Below are 16,069 nucleotides of genomic sequence, written 5' to 3'. Positions count from 1 at the left end.
TGAAGCGAGCATCTTGAAGCCAGGCCCAGCGCGCTCGGTGGGGACGACTTGCCCCTTTGGGTCTTTCCTTGGGCCTGTTCGCGTAGAGGTGGAGAGGGATCGGCAGGACGACGCGTCCTCACTCTTCACGAGACCCTCGAAGCACACTTTCTGCGAACGACGGTCAGACAACGCGGATATAATTCCCTACTCCGAGTCAGAGTACTTTCTGACAGACCAAAATAAGAAATTTTGCAGTCGCGGTTGAAAATTTACCGTCAGTCATCGACGTTACGCGTTCAAATCTGCCGTAGTGAAAAAGGGTTAACACTGTTTCATAGCATTATCAATTTGAGCAAAAAGAAAAAATTTCGATTTTTTCGATTTAACCCCTTGAAACGTTTGAACAATAAAGTTGGAAAAAGCCAGATTTGAAAGCTGGTATGTTACACGAAAGCACGAGAGGGATTTCACTTTGCTTCTTCTTTTCTGTTCCAGATAAGTATGATGAACGTTTGAAACAACGACGTTACAAATTAATTGTCACCATGAGAACGCTCATGATCCTAGTGAGCATTTTCCTGGAAATACATCTTCATTTCATTGGTAAGTACCATCGTCCATTGTTGCTGTTTTTATTACGGGAAATAAAGCAGTTGGAATTATCTCCGGGGGTAAAATGTTGGGGAAGGCGATGTAAAACATCTGAATATTCATAAACGGATTATCGATCAAGTAGAAAGCAGTGGATCCGGGGAAATTTTGGCGGAGATACGAAAGCAACGTGTTTCGTTATAATCACGGCGCGGCGGTTCGAAGCGAAAGGAACATCGGGATATGTACATCATACGTGCTTACACGACGGAAAGCTCTTCCGCGTTCGCGTTTCACCGAGTCATTTTCGTGCTGACACAGAAAACACTTAATTCACTGTGCCAGTTGATGGCTGACAAGTAATATCCGGCTATCGTGTTCTTGATGACCGCAGAAACTTTCGGCTCGTTAGCGCAGGCAGAAACTTTCCGACGGCCATAAACCATTATTCGTTCTCCGATCGGTGGGAGTCGTTACCCTTGCCCCGGCAAAGTTATTCCTACGATATTATTCGTACGAAATCGATGAAATTCGTCGATTGATAACCGCCACGACAAACATGTATTTCGACCACTAATACAAAAACAGCTCCGGGCGATCTCATAAACCACGTTGTCGACGGGGACTTTAATTGAAAATTTAATTAAACCCGCACTAATCTTTATTACTCGACATTTCACGTTTCCCAATTTCTCAGGCTTGCGTAATTCAATTTGAAAAATCACCTTTATTCTTCTCCCCTCAACTCGCTCGCGGGTATATTCGCCTCCGTAAGATAGAGAGAGAGTTAGGTATTCTTAACGTTTCATCACGTATTCATATATTTGCACTTTGTCGAAGAAGTTGGAACGATTTAAACTCGTTTGACGAACGATGAATTTTTCAGCTCCCGTAATCCCTCGTTTCTCTGTGCAGCTCCTTTACTCCTTGAGTACGCGCATGATTTCGGTATCAGCTTCTCGCGAAGGTGTATTAACGACGGTGGGAACTTTCGCGAGGATTTAAGGCTCGTAAAACGTTACGGTACGCGATACGACTGCACGATACCGTGATACGTTATCATCGATACGTTCGGTGGGTCCAGCCACCATAAACTGGATTTTGTGTTTTCGAACACGTTATCGCCGGGGCATAAATACCGAGCAATCGATGAAACGCATCTGCGGATAATTGTGTTTTATTGTAACGTTTAAGGAATATATTAACCCTCGTTAGGCCTTAATACCTGCACCACCGTTCATAAGTATTAGGACACTTGCTGAATGTGGAGCATATTGAAATCTACCGAATTCCACTGCAATTTATTCAAATTTTCTGAAATCTACGGAAGTCTGCTAAATTTTAATCAAATCTACTGGAATATTCTGAAATCTACTGAAATCTACTTACCGAGTACGAAGCAAGCCTCTTTCTCGCCGTAAGTTTGTTGTAAAATTATTTCACACACAAAAGCAATGAAAAAATTATCACGACCTGAAAAAAGAATTATTCATTGTAGAAACTCGAGCTTGCGGCTAAACGTTACAATTCTGAGAAAACGTAAGAAATGACCGAGAAATAATGTAGTTATTCTCTTCACTGTTAACTAATTTATTGTTAAGTTTATTGTACTTGAAGATTTCAAGCTGCTTATATTTAACATATTGTAATTGGTTTTTCATAGGAAATCATTTATTTGTAACTCGGAGTAAGTTGTTCCTAAGAGTCGCCTTTCAGTGAAATATTTCATTTTTTAATGGATTGAAATACCATTTTATTAACAATGTTTATTTATTAGGGTTCAGATCAACAAAAATATAAGTATTATTTAAAAAAAAAAAACTAAAACAACATAGGCTGATTCACCTAAATTGACGACCTGATTGCTCGTAAACTACAATCAATTCTCCACAAGTGTCAGTCCGCAAGGAAGCTAAACCTGACACTTGTAGAATCAGGGACTACGTTTTCGAGCCTCGCGCCCGTCTTTGTAGTTTGCCGAACGTAGACAAGGACAGCGAATAAAAGATAAAGATGAAACGTGAGTTGAGGCAACCAAGCGATTTAAATATCAACTTTTTTAATTTTACGTTTTTCTATCCCGTTTGTTCTGGCGTGACAGTGAATAAGTAAATGTTGTTCAAATTGTATCGTGTTTGATATCATTTTCATTAGAAAAATCTCACCAACACGTTAAAAAAAATTCCAGATGAAAAAAAAAAAAATTAAAGAAATTATGTTTTTCTATTATGAATTGTCGAGCCGTGAAATCTCGTAAAAGAAACCGAGTGGTGTAGCGTTACACGCTTGACTGACATAGAGATAACATAGGCGCAGCAATGACGCAGCCTAGACGTAGGACCATCTATACTGACACTTGTAGAATCAAAACTGACTGACACTTGTAGAGAATTTACTGTATTCGCTGTACGAAATAGTGTTTGAAGCAAAATTTGTACAATTTCCAGCAGACCATATGCTACAATAATTGTTTCTTTCTACATTGTTTTCATACATAAAGTTTCGAAGGTCGCCATGATATTTTTAAACGGAGCACCCTGTATTTCCATCTGGAAATTAAGAGAGCATTAAAAGCTATCTAAGACTAACATTTGCGAGAAAACATAATTTAAATCGTACAAGACTTTCTACTCCTAATATAATAGCTGTTCCAATACTTACGAACGTAATATTTCGTATTTAACTTACGAGAGCCAGATATTGCTACAAGTTAATGCGTTTTAATGCTACGAACCATTTCATCAAGTTCTTCTTTTTCTTGCACATTTCAACGGAACAACAATTGGAGAGAGAGAATCTCCCGGGTAAGAAACTTTACCCGCAAAATTGCTTACACTTTTTTTAATCAAAAGTTGAATCATATCATATAACGGTTTGCTCCGCGGAAACGTCTGGCCCGGCTGCAACCGTTGCGTCGGCCAGAAAGTAGGGGGAAACCCCTGTTTTCTCGAGGAGAAAACTCGTCTGTAACTCTGGCGGAGCTTTAGTTGACTTTTCCCCCCCCCCCCCTCCCGCCGCCCCTTTTCGCGTCCGCGAAAAGTCTGAAAACCGATATCGACGGCGTGCCATCGAGGGTGGTTGCTCAGAGCTGAAAAGAACGCAGCCAGGGACGTTTATCGAGGATCGAGCATTGTCCGTTCACACGTGCGCGACTACAAAATAGGTCGCGCCATCCCACGCGGTGCTGCTTTGTCGTTATCGCTCTCTGTACCTCATAAAAAGCCGATAATATCGAACGAGAAAGCGCTCCTGGCAGACTGGAGAGCTCATAACGCGGCAGGACACGTCGAGGCTCCAGGGGGAGAGAAAAACGCGCCACTGAGTATCATCGTCGAGGCTGTGGTTGGAAATGAAATTTGACGTTAGAAAAACTGCTTCGAAAGCATTTTACACGCGGTAAACTAATTGTTTTCCGTACGACTTTTCGCATTAACCACTTAAACGCTCTTATTTTCTTTTTCTTTTCGATTTGACCGTGATAAAATACGCAACTTTCTTTTCTCGCGTAAATTCATATTCTGTGGATGTTGTAACGTGGTTTTTTGTATTTTTACCGGCGTACGAAGTACTTTTAGCGAAATAGAGGAAGAAAAGCAACAGATGGAGTATGACATAAATCGTCCTTTTTCGAGTATCTAAATTTATTAAAATCTTCAGTGAAATTTAGTATAAATAATAACAGCAAAATAAAGCTCAAAACTATTGAAGTGTAGGTACTATAAGAAAGACAATTACTGAACGACTGAAGAAGAAATGTATAAAGTCTCGGCTTAAATATTATCATTGCTTCTTCGTTCAATGTATTACAAAGGATAGTGTTAGAAAGACAATACATACTCGTGGACCTAAAAATGTAACGAATCGAATACTTGAACAAATTAAAAATTGTCTTTATTGCCTCAAGAACTAGGTTAGCGCGAAAGTTATCATCTGAGGTTCCGGATTTTTCCTCTGTTTTCAGCGCGTGTTTGATGGTTAAATTAATGTCGAGGTGTGGATATCAGGATTTTGATTGGTTATTGAGAGGGTGGAAGTGATGTTTTCGGAGAGTTCGGTTTTTTAGGAAGGGAGTAATTTATGATGGAGATCCTTCAGGATCACGCGCTAACTAATTTGCTTGTTTCTGGAAAAGCCACGTACATAGTTGAGAGGTACTGAGGATTCAAGTAGATGGAACGTTATTCAGATACCGTAAAAGCAAAAAGGAAAGTATCTAACAATATTCCTATGTTTTGGTACAAGATATCGTAGCTCTGATTCATAAATATCAACGACAAGAGTAAGAAAACCGCCAAGGAACGAAAGTATCGTCTGAGCCCGTGACTATCACGGGCTTGTACAAATTGCACATTTCTTCGTGCCCGTATATGCAGGATGCTTCGAAACATGTAGACACAACTGAAGGGATAGATTTAGTGTACGACAAACGTATACCCGATATGACTTCGTTTCCGAATTATAGCCGTTTATGTCTTCCAGTAATTCTTACGACTCTGTTGACTGCTTCTTTTAATTGTTTACAAGTAACGCTTCTTATCTCGCGCACGAGCTTCTGGTCTGCTATTTTGTAATTTGTTCCAATCAGTTTAATACATGTTCTTGGCGGTAACAGCACGTATGGAAATTTGCTAATACATTTCACAATAGTATTTTTGAACGAGTGAGAAGATCTATGATACGACGTTTGGAAGCCTGATAGCCGAGCATGGCAACTTTGAACAATTTCTATGAAAATTATTAAATAACGGGTATTACACAGAAAGGGCTATAATTCGGAAGCAAGGTCACATCGGGTATACGTTTATATGAACTTTTATTCTCATTTTACCGTACTGAATCCATCCCTGAAGTTATGACCACATGTTTTCAAACACCCTGTGCACATACACTACCGGCCAAAAGTTTGGAAAATCACCGAGCATTGCGATATGAACTTTTATTCTCATTTTACCGTACTGAATCCATCCCTGAAGTTATGACCACATGTTTTGACCACTACCGGCCAAAAGTTTGGAAAATCACCGAGCATTGCGATTTACACAAAAATTTCGAGAAAAAAGTCAGCGACTTTGAGAATTTTTTATCATTCGAATCAATCGATAAATGCCGAATTGTGATAAACTTGAAATCTATAAAAAATTAGCAGCAGATTTAATATTGATGAAAAGTGGGAGGTGATGCGAAACTTTTGGCCGGTAGTGTGTATCACTAGCACGAGCGTGAAGTGGTTAAACCGTAATTGTTAACAAACCTAAAATTTCTGGACGACCGTGTACGTACACCGATCGAACTGATTTCATTTTAGCAAACTATAAGAATTCCCGTCTAATTAGAATATTGAAAAAATTGAGAGAGAGAAAAAAATAGCTGAAACCAGATCGATAAGAAACGCGGGCAAAAGGAGACGTTAACGAGTGTGCTTTTCAATTAGCCGCGCGCTTCTGACGGAGTCGAAAGGAAATTATAGAGCGGTACAGGACTGGGCGAGCGGTGGCAATAAAAACGCAATAAATCGCGGGGACTTCCGGGCCAGTCGTAGAATCTAGGCCGAACTGTCGGAAGAAAGAACGAAGCCGTCCGTGAAGAAAACCGCTTGGCTCTCTCTCTCTGTATGTGGCCGGTCGATCTACGATCGCGTGCACATGTGCCGTTTCCGCGTCTCTCATGCGATTTCCAAGGCTGCCACGTGACGGGATCTCTCGGTTGGGCTTTTGGTCTTCGGGTTGCAGGACGATTCGTGGGCTCAGGAAAACAGGTCAGGTTTAACGAACCGTCGAACGAGCCCCGAGCTGGGTAACGAGAGCTAATTGCCGACATTTTCATCGTGTACACGACTCAAATACGCGGGCTAAATAGAGGCTCGTTATACTACGGCTAGACGCTCTCGCGTATATGCATCTCCGTCGAAATCTTATTAGGTATGTGTCGAACGGATTTCGTATATACACGAACGTCTTGTTACATTTTAATCGTAGCTCATTATCATGAATACTTGGCATATGCACGTGTATGCGGTAGTTGAAAATAAACGACCAGCGAGCCTTTCAAACAATTTTCTGTATCGAAGAATCCTCGTGACATGCGTAGAATGTTTATAGAACGTGTATATACGTATGTACACGCGTATAACGTAGATGGAAACGCGATTAAAGAGCAGGAAGAAGCTGCATAGGGTGGTTAAGTGTTTTCGAAGTGAATTTCCACGGAAACCCGGTAGATTTGTAATTGCTCGGCTGCTGCAAACATGGAGCAATGCTTCGTAATTGTCGTGACTAAGTTATTTACTTAAGCCACTTACGCTGCACCGGGGTTATGCGTTATCGTAGCGACGGTGGCTACGTTAATCTCGAAGCGAGAGGGAGGGAGACACTCCATTTCGCTTTCCTCTCTCTGGCTTGGTGTCCCACTCGGTGACGCTATTGTACCCCTTCGCCGACGAAGTAGCGTGAAAATCGTCCTTAATCTCCGATCGTAGCTTTTCTTAGGCCTTTGAGCCTTTAGGCTCTCGCAGCAACCGCTACAGTTTTACATCTCTCGGCTCTCCCATAGAAATTCAATTTATTCCAGTTAATAGAAATTCCCCACTTTTCCAGCTGTTTCGCGGGAAACTGACAATTACGTTAAAAGCTGGATATAAAATTGTTCACATAGGAAAATGAGCTTCTTTATTTGCACAATGGATGTCGCTGGTAGAATTTCGCGAGAGGTGAAATTATGGCGTCGATATTAATGCGGATGTGATTAAATGACCCTTGTGATGTGATTCCATTTGTTCCACTCGAAGATGAGTAATTATAGCTAATGAAAGCGGCGGTAATTCCGGGAGAAATCGAGTGTAGGTGTAAAACCGTGTAACAGCGTGCTATCAATCGCGTAATTATAGAACCATCCGATCGTGGAACTTTTCAATTGTCCGACGACGACGAAACACGTTCACCGTTCGATAATGCAGCACTGATCTCTCTTTTTCAGGGAGCCAGGCGGAGCATCAGCGATCGTTAAGCGCCGGCAACGAAGTGGTGCCGTTAAAGGGGCCCGAGGATAAAGGCGAAGATGTCATCGAGGGTCCTATCAGGGAGGTCCTCGCACAAAGCGGAAGCACCGCGAATTTGCCGTGCAAAATCACCGATGCAGGCGCTGGAACCGTAAATGTCGTTACGTAGTAGAAGTTAGTTCAGAGGCGATTGACCTAAAAAGGTATTTTCAAGATACACGCGCCCCTTCTGGCGTGATGTAATTCATGCAGCCTCGAAATTAGTTTCATGCCGATACGCGGCACCGCGCCGCTACGCTGCTCCGCGAGAGAATATTTTACATCCGTCAGATATTTCGCCGGCGACAACAGTAACACTCGCCTTCCTTTTCATCCGTCGTCACTATCGATTTTTCAATATTTCACGGAATTTTTCCACCAACACTTTTACGCTGGGAAAATTACCGATTGTAAACTTTGTTTTTCTTTCTTGTTTCTCTTTACTCGGGAAAAGATTCAGCAATCTTGAGGTAGATGGGTACTGTATTTCGTGCTCCATTGTTTTCTTCATATCGGTATTCTATAAGCCAAAGCTTCTATCTCTCTACATATATATATATGTATATATTCAGGATTCCTGTTCAATTTTCATTTCCCGTCAGAGCAGTGAGTTGAGTGATTTTCGTTTAATTCCCGTTCGCGAGACGGCACACACACATAAGTGGAGAATACAACGGACTGTTGAATCTTAAAAGCTGGAAGAATTGTTTTAGATGTGTGTAGGTGTATACAGTGTGTCCCTGGGACAGTTTTAAGGTATAAGAGATGTTCTTAGAGATATCCTTTTATAGAGAGTTAAAAACTGTATCGACTGGTGTATCCAAAAATGTGAGGTTCCATTGAAGAAACAAGTGCAATTGCACTTTTCTGATGCACAGAAATGTACAAACTCAATTCCAGAATAAGTACCATTTGACACCGTTTAATTTTGTCCCAAGGCACTTTTCTCCATCTCTAACCATTTTAAGGATATAGCTTGTTCATAACAATTCCTGTGCATGTTCGTAAATGCGTGAGATTCCTTCGATTGCTTTCGACTAGACACGTGAAGCTCGGCAAAGTGTTGCCAAGGATCAAGAAAATGAACACGTGCAACTGCTTGTCTTGAGGAATAAACCGTTCGATGGATAAACTAGTCGTGGAACAAACATCAAACATCGAGAAAGATAGACAGAGACTAGAGAGAGAGAGAGAGAGAGAGAGAGAGGGGGGAACGAAACAAAGTTTCGTCTAATGTTGTTCAATAGATTACAGAGAAAAACAGGCCAGAGCCCTCTAAATTGTATAAAATAGATTTTCCTGAAAGTTTCCAATCTATTTCCGAAGTTGATCCTTTTGTGTTGTGAATTCAATTTCTGCGCAAGCTTTGCAGCTGTAATCGAATCACGGTTAAACGGGCAAAGAATCCCGGACGAGCTCGGAATCATTTCGATTGCGCTGCTAATTGATTCCAAGGAAAGTTTTAATTGTTTCCACTCGACGGTGTGCCGATAGGAGTGAAATTTAGATGAAATTTCGGCTCTATATCTCGACAGCGTAGAATTTTCACGCGCAGCGCGCCAATGAAGCGATGGCGAAAAAGAGAAAAATATCGACAAAAATTCGTTTTCAAAGCGAAAAGTAGAACCGCCCCGCCTGACACGTGACATTTCTGTTATTTGTATAAAGACTCGAGAACGAAACGGACGTGTAGAGAGGTACGTCGGTACTGGCGCCAGTTTTATAAAGTTCAACGCGTGTTTACGCTATCCTTACGGATCACGAAAAATTGTGCCGGTTTGCGGTGCATGACTTGTTCGCTTCGTGTGCTCTGGTACGAATGGTGACGCGTGCGCTTTCCTTTATTCGATGTCGCGCGGAGAAACACTGTGGGAGAGACGCACACGTTCGCAAAATTTTCTATGGAATACGCTACCGTTTCACGAGCTTGTATTTCACACGCACAAACACAGGCATATAGAGACTCGGGTAACCGTGAAGGGTTTTCGGTTCTATTTTAATGCTGTCCGCTGCACGCTTCATGAACAGGCTTAAACTGAACCGAATGTATGCGGGTCGCATTTGTAACGCTCATCACCCTATTTCCCTCGGTTCTCTTTATTGTGCAATACGAACTGCACCTTTTGTTGGACGACTTTTTTTTCTTTCTCTCGCTTTCACAGTATTCGCAACGCCTATTAAGCTTAATTATCCATCGAGACTAAAAGTTCTAAGAAAAGGTGGTTTCGGTTCTAGAAAGCATTATTGCCACCTCGATAACAAATAGCACACCCACAGCTCTCGCTAATTTTCTTTCTACCTTCCTGAACTTTTAGACAAATTGCTCTTCTTCCCCCCTTCTCTCGCTCTCTCTCTCTTTATCTACCAACTCGCCGTTATATTTCTCCCCTTGCGGATTGCTCTCGTGAAATTCTTTAAATCGATGAATCACGTTAAGTGTCTGGAAATCCTGCGAAAGCATTCGCCATATTACCACCTACTTTTCCAAATACATAGCGTTTCGTTATTTTCGACGGAGAACGACACCTCTCCCCTTTCGACGATCTGTGTTTTATCCATCAATTCGCGGGATTCTGTGAAATTTATGCCGATTATTCGAACCTTCTGTCGTAGAGAAGGCTCTGTGCAGGTTCGAAACGACGTGTGACGGGTGCGGTAACGCCGTGGTCCTCCGATTGATTCGAATACCGAATCTCATATTTCCTCGCAGGCTAGCAGCGGAGGAGACCTTTTCTCCATGCTCCCTTGCTCGCTTCTTCTTCACATGACTCGAGCACTCTTTTCTTTTCTCCAATCGTGTTCCTCTCGCCTTTTCTCGGTAACCACGGTGTAGGAATATTTCAGAATATTTCACGAGGTTCCTACGTTAAACCGATACCGTAGCAGGTGCTCCGTTCAAGTTTTCCGTTGAAGAGGACGAAGAGAGAGAGAGAGAGAGGGAGAAAAAAAGAAGGGACGAAGAAAAGGAATGACAGAAAATCTAGGTTGTGTACACGAAGCGTCAGGAAGCGGCAAAGTCTCTTTCGATACCCGTGGCAACGAGAGCCACATGTCGGAATCGAATTCCACTCGACATTGCGGCGACGAACGATTTCTTTATAGAACAGATCAGGTCGAGCGGATTTTCCTTCGAATTTTTATTTTATATTTTCCTTCATTTTTATACTTTTATTTTATTTTTATATTCCACGGAGAATACCTGATAAGGTTTCCGTGAAGGGAAACACGTTCTTGTCTACTCGCGACGGCTAATTCTTTCGCCAAACATTCTTACGTTCGGCCATTTTTATTCTTGCTGGGATTAAGTATTTTCCAGTGGAAACATTGCATTGCACACGCGATATTGTCAGGAGTTAAGAAGAATTTAACAACGATTATTATTTGCTTCGATATAGATTTTCTATATGTCGGTCTGACCATGCACGGACATATACTACTTGGTGTACACACGATTTTCTCTCGCTCAGCCAACTTATATCTACATTGCTGTTTATAAGTGTCAGGACGTTATTATGTTCGCGTACAAAGTATTGTACGATTTGAATTACCTTTATTTACCAAAGTTAGCGTCATATATCAGTAAAAATATGTAGCAAATATCTACCGTATTTTTCGGACCATAAGACGCACCCCAAATTTACGGGACGATCTTTACGAAAGAATATTTTATTAGGTATATAAAGATATTCTCAAATTCTGACTTAATTTATTTATTGTTAAAATAAGCTTCGATACAGTATAAAGATTTGTATTTTAATGTTACCTTCGGACCATAAGACGCACTCCAATTTTAAGTCGATTTTTCTATGTAAAAAGGTGCGTCTTATGGTCCGAAAAAATACAGTACTTATTATACTTCAATTTCTGTTTTAGGATCTTAATAATTTTCTAATAACTTTTGCGAGTCAAATTATTTCATATTAAAGTTGCGATGACGAAAAGGTTTGATTCACATTCAGTAAGGAGATTTTACTAGATTTCAGTAGATGTTTGTAGAATTTAGCGGATTTCAATAGAATTCGCTAGATTTCAAAATATCTCACATCGAGTAAGTGACCTAATACTTGTAAACGGCAGCGTATACATTTATTTCTTTAATGCGTAGATCGTGCTTCCGGATAAATATGTGTATACAGACTATATTGATAATGTTGCAATCGCGTTTCAAAGGAACTCCACTCCGCCTCTTTGAATTCTTCACTCTCCAATGGTCCCGCGAAGGAAAACTGGAAAATCATAATCTACTTATAAGATGAATGCTGTGTACCTTCTGTCCATGGTATTGGTGAACGGTTTTTCGTCAGGTATAATGCCAATCGGAAGATTACCGTACGCTATATCATACGCTTCGCCTCTAGTGTTTTCATTTCCAACCAATTTCATCGTTTAATATCATCCTCGTTTCCAATGAAAACATACTTCACGTGATACTCGAGGTGAGCTGTAGCGAACTTCCTTGAATTCAACATTTATCTCGTCACTTTTACCCAGCGGTCGAATTATTAACTGGCGTGTCGTGCATTACGAATGCAAGGCACTCTCGTCGCAGGAAGTAAGAAGGGAACCGGTGAATCTATGGGCACTTATGTAAAATGCACTGTCCACTGTCATAAAGCGGGCAACGTGAATAAAATATGAATTCATCCATGTCTTGTGTACGAACAGGAGACAGAGAAACAAGTGGCGATGCTTTAGATGCCTAACCGGTTGAACGAGGCCACCAAAGAGCATAAAAATGAAGGGAAGTGTTTGCCTTGTACGAAATTCGCGAAGCCGATTATTTAGCGAATAAATTAATACTTATTTGCCAGTAATAACAAACTGTCCAATAGAGAATCATTGCAAAAATCTATGAAGTATTTTTTACAAGTATCCTTACAAAATTGTATTCAAGTTCTTAGTATACACGGTGATGGGCGAATTCATGTCACGTCTTGTCACGTCGTGTCACGTGGTGTCACGTCATGTCAGGTCTGCTCACGTCGTGACAAGACGTTTTTTTTTTTTTTTTTTCGTGAGGAAATCCTCATGGACGCCGGACTCTCCACCGGACGTCGTGTCACGTCATGTCACGACATCTTCTCACGTCTTATAACAAGACGTGACATAGTTATTACAAATAACTAAATAAAAGCAAATAATTAATAAACCCAGAGAAGTCCGTTAGGTCCTGGTAGTAATAAGACAGGTCAATTGCTATTGGGCAGAAGAAGCCAAACGCTTAAAAACCAATTAAGAATATGAAATGTTCGATTTCGCAAAAATAGCAAGTGGATCGACCGTAAGATAAACTTAGGATAATCTGTTATCCTAACAGAAAGAGATCTGGTAAAATGGTGAAATCAAACGTGCTTGTAGCAAGGAAATATCTATTTCGAGACAATCCCATATCGAGTATGTAGTACTCACGCTGCTTCGAGAAATTTCAACGCGCGGAATTGCCGGCGAGTTGGAGGGATTTCAGGTTGGAAAGGAACGGTGGATTGTCTGTAAAATAAAATTTCTAAAGTCGATTTCCGTCTACGAGCAACGGACCGCGAACTGCACGGCAACACGCGCCGCTTTTGAGGGGAAAACTTTGCATGATCGAGAAAGAAGGGAATAGCGAACGGATATATATTTCTTGGGAGTAAATTTGACGACGTCTAACTATACACGGTACGTCGAAATTGTCGCTGTTTAATTGATTCGAAATACCGCGATCAGAATTAGATTTTGTTAAAGGATTATCGATTAGGGAATAATAGTATTATTAACCAGATTAATAGGTTCTATTCGTATAGTTGACAGGCACAACATCTCGAGACCAGGGATAGGAAATAATTTGCTTGATCACGGGAAATCCACGGACGGATTTCCGAAGGGAATTTCCAGGAACAGGCGCCTTAAGTGGGTTCCGGTCAAAGTAACGTTGATTAATGTTGTTCCAGGGAACTACTATTCGCGTTTGAGAGAACGCGCGGAAACTCCACTCTCTGTGCTTAATTCGTTATCCAGTAAACTTTGAGGAGATCTTTTGCTGAATTAGTTTGCAGTTTAAGATATATTACGAAATAAAGTGAATTTATTAAATTGTCCAACAGCAGTAAGAGTATCTTTTTTCTTTCAAAGGTAGTTAATTGTTGAAGTGTTCGTAACCATATCATACCACAGAGCGATAGAACAAATTCCAGGAACCATCATCGTTCTGAATCATCTCCACAGCCCTTCTCCTTTTTCTTGATTTCTCCAACGTCCCTTCAGTTTATAAACATTTTTAACTTTCACTGTTCTCCTTGCACAAATTTCTCCAACATCCAATTCCAATTCTCTGAATTCCATTAATCACCACTTCTCCAAGTCTATATATTTCACAACATAGCCATGAAACAGAGAATCTACACCACGTCAGAACATGTTTTCCCAAATTACACACATATTAAACTCGAGACTGAACCACAGAGATAAAAATACAGCGATTGAATCAAGTTACCAATCGTTCACTCCTCACCAGCGTCAAAATTAACTCTTTACCTACGGCGGTGCTGGTCGTGGAGCTGATAGCTCTGCCGCGAAGTGCGTGTAAACGAAATTAGTACCCCGATCGATGTTTCGATGCCTTCAACTATGCACCCAGCCATATCTGCGAATATTCATTGGATGTTTATTAAAAGATATATAAATAACTATAATATACGTAATTTTTACCCACGCTTCTCGACTTTTCAAACACACCGTCTTTGAGAGTTTTGAGACTTTCGACAGAACAAGAATCCTCGCCAGATGTAGAGGATGCTTCCCCCGAAAATATAGGGACTTCTTAGAAATAACGAAGAACCCTGACAACATCAACAGGGACACAGGTTATCAGCTTAATCCTATCTGGAGCACCCCTCTCCCGTTTTTTAATAGATCGATCAGTTAAAAAATTTGATTGGTCGAATCAACCATCCGGAACAATGACATCGGTACATATAGGAGAGTTCATCCAGACGCACACCAGTATCAGTGCGTCTTCAGACCCTGCAATGCTGGCGAAACGTCGGAATAACGATTCTTCTGGACACGGCTTACACCCGGAAGCCTCAACTAACATTAGTAACACTGTCTTTCATCCCTCGCTCGCCACACTTTATAGCCAGCCCCTTCGTGGGCCTCTCGTCTTTTTTCCCTGTTGGGCCTAGCTTTCGTCTCTCGTCGCCCGCTTTCTCTTTTATTTTCGGCACTTTCTTAAAACTACGTCTCCTTAAAATTACGATACTACCATATTATTATTTCTTATTTCCATTTTCAGCGTCTTGTGAGACGGTAAATGCGAATCGAAAGGTATGAAAACGTTTCCACATCACGTACACACAATATACACGACGGCTTTCAACGCGAGAAAACAAGCGAGCCACTGTAGTGGCTTTCGTTAAAAAACGTCACTCACTCGGAGAAAAGCCACTGTAATGGCGTGTCGTCTGCTAAAGTGATTTCGCGGCAGGCCACTGTAGTGGCGCGTAGCAGCCAAAGGGTTAAAACTTACACTCGAAGTAGCGTCGCGAGTCATAGTGGATCACAAACACGAGGATCGATGAAATTTTCTATTCGTCTATTTGCAACGATGAGGATGTTACCTCGCCTGTTTCACGAACCTTTCGACGTCAACGTTAGCAGGCAAACGCGAGCGCAAAGATTGACTTGTCGAAGCTGCAGCTTTCGGTAAAGCCTACGCAAATTTTACGTGCACGCCATCCTTCTTGTTTGCGCAATACTCGTGCACGTATGAGGAAGACTTTAACGGTAAATGTTGCACGCGGCAAAGTTTAACAGTTCAAACAAAATCAACAAGATACTAAGGGGGGTGGAAAATATGGGCGTTTCGACAAATCTGTTGGCGCGCGGCGTCGAGCACCGTGGGCAAATGAATAATGCCGAAAATTGATGCATCGGAAACGATTCGCGGCGCGGCGTGTTGGAAAACGTCAGTTTTACCCCTGGCGAGAATGTAAATGCAAAAGCAACTTTTATCGTGTCATAAATCTGTCGTTACCTATTCGGCGTTCAGTTAAAGCCAGCGATTTACGGGGAAACCACAAAACGAGCCGGGGGGCCTCGACACAACGTCAATGGAGGTAAATCACGGGTTAAGTGCTGAATCATGTGCAGTAAAGATCATAACTGTCACGTGCCGTGTTACAACGCCTTCGAATTTTCAGTTGTCAGTGCAATCCCGACTGTTTAGCTCCTCGTCGTTATATAAGAGCGAACACGAAACGACAATAATAGTACACCTTGAGGAAGCCATTTCTACGGCTTTTCTCTCGCAAATTAAACGATTAAACACGTGAAACGATTACCGGGCAGACGCCGTGGGAAAAAGCTAGCAAAGAGGATGCAAACTGGCAATTTTTCAGAACGGGGAAAATACAAGGGGAATAGAATATCCTGGTGGAGCTTTCGGCAAATACGCAAACGTTATGTCCGGGTAAACATTTCCAC

At 41.5% G+C, this 16,069-nt stretch overlaps 1 protein-coding gene across 1 annotated transcript in view; it reads left to right on the top strand.

Moving 5' to 3' along the window:
• Window positions 1-527: 527 nt before the first annotated feature.
• Window positions 528-16,069, top strand: part of LOC108580379 (neural cell adhesion molecule 2-like) — a 27,197-nt gene continuing 11,655 nt past the window's right edge. Inside the window, exons 1-2 of the mRNA XM_017944115.1 lie at window positions 528-585; window positions 7,546-7,718. Coding sequence (XP_017799604.1) covers window positions 528-585; window positions 7,546-7,718 — 231 coding nt within the window. The remainder of the gene's footprint in view (window positions 586-7,545; window positions 7,719-16,069) is intronic.

This window comes from Habropoda laboriosa, unplaced genomic scaffold (genome assembly GCF_001263275.1).
Source record: "Habropoda laboriosa isolate 0110345459 unplaced genomic scaffold, ASM126327v1 scaffold9, whole genome shotgun sequence".
Classification (NCBI taxonomy): domain Eukaryota; kingdom Metazoa; phylum Arthropoda; class Insecta; order Hymenoptera; family Apidae; genus Habropoda; species Habropoda laboriosa.
Note: the sequence above shows the minus strand (reverse complement) of the source record. Positions and strands in the feature narration are given on the sequence as shown.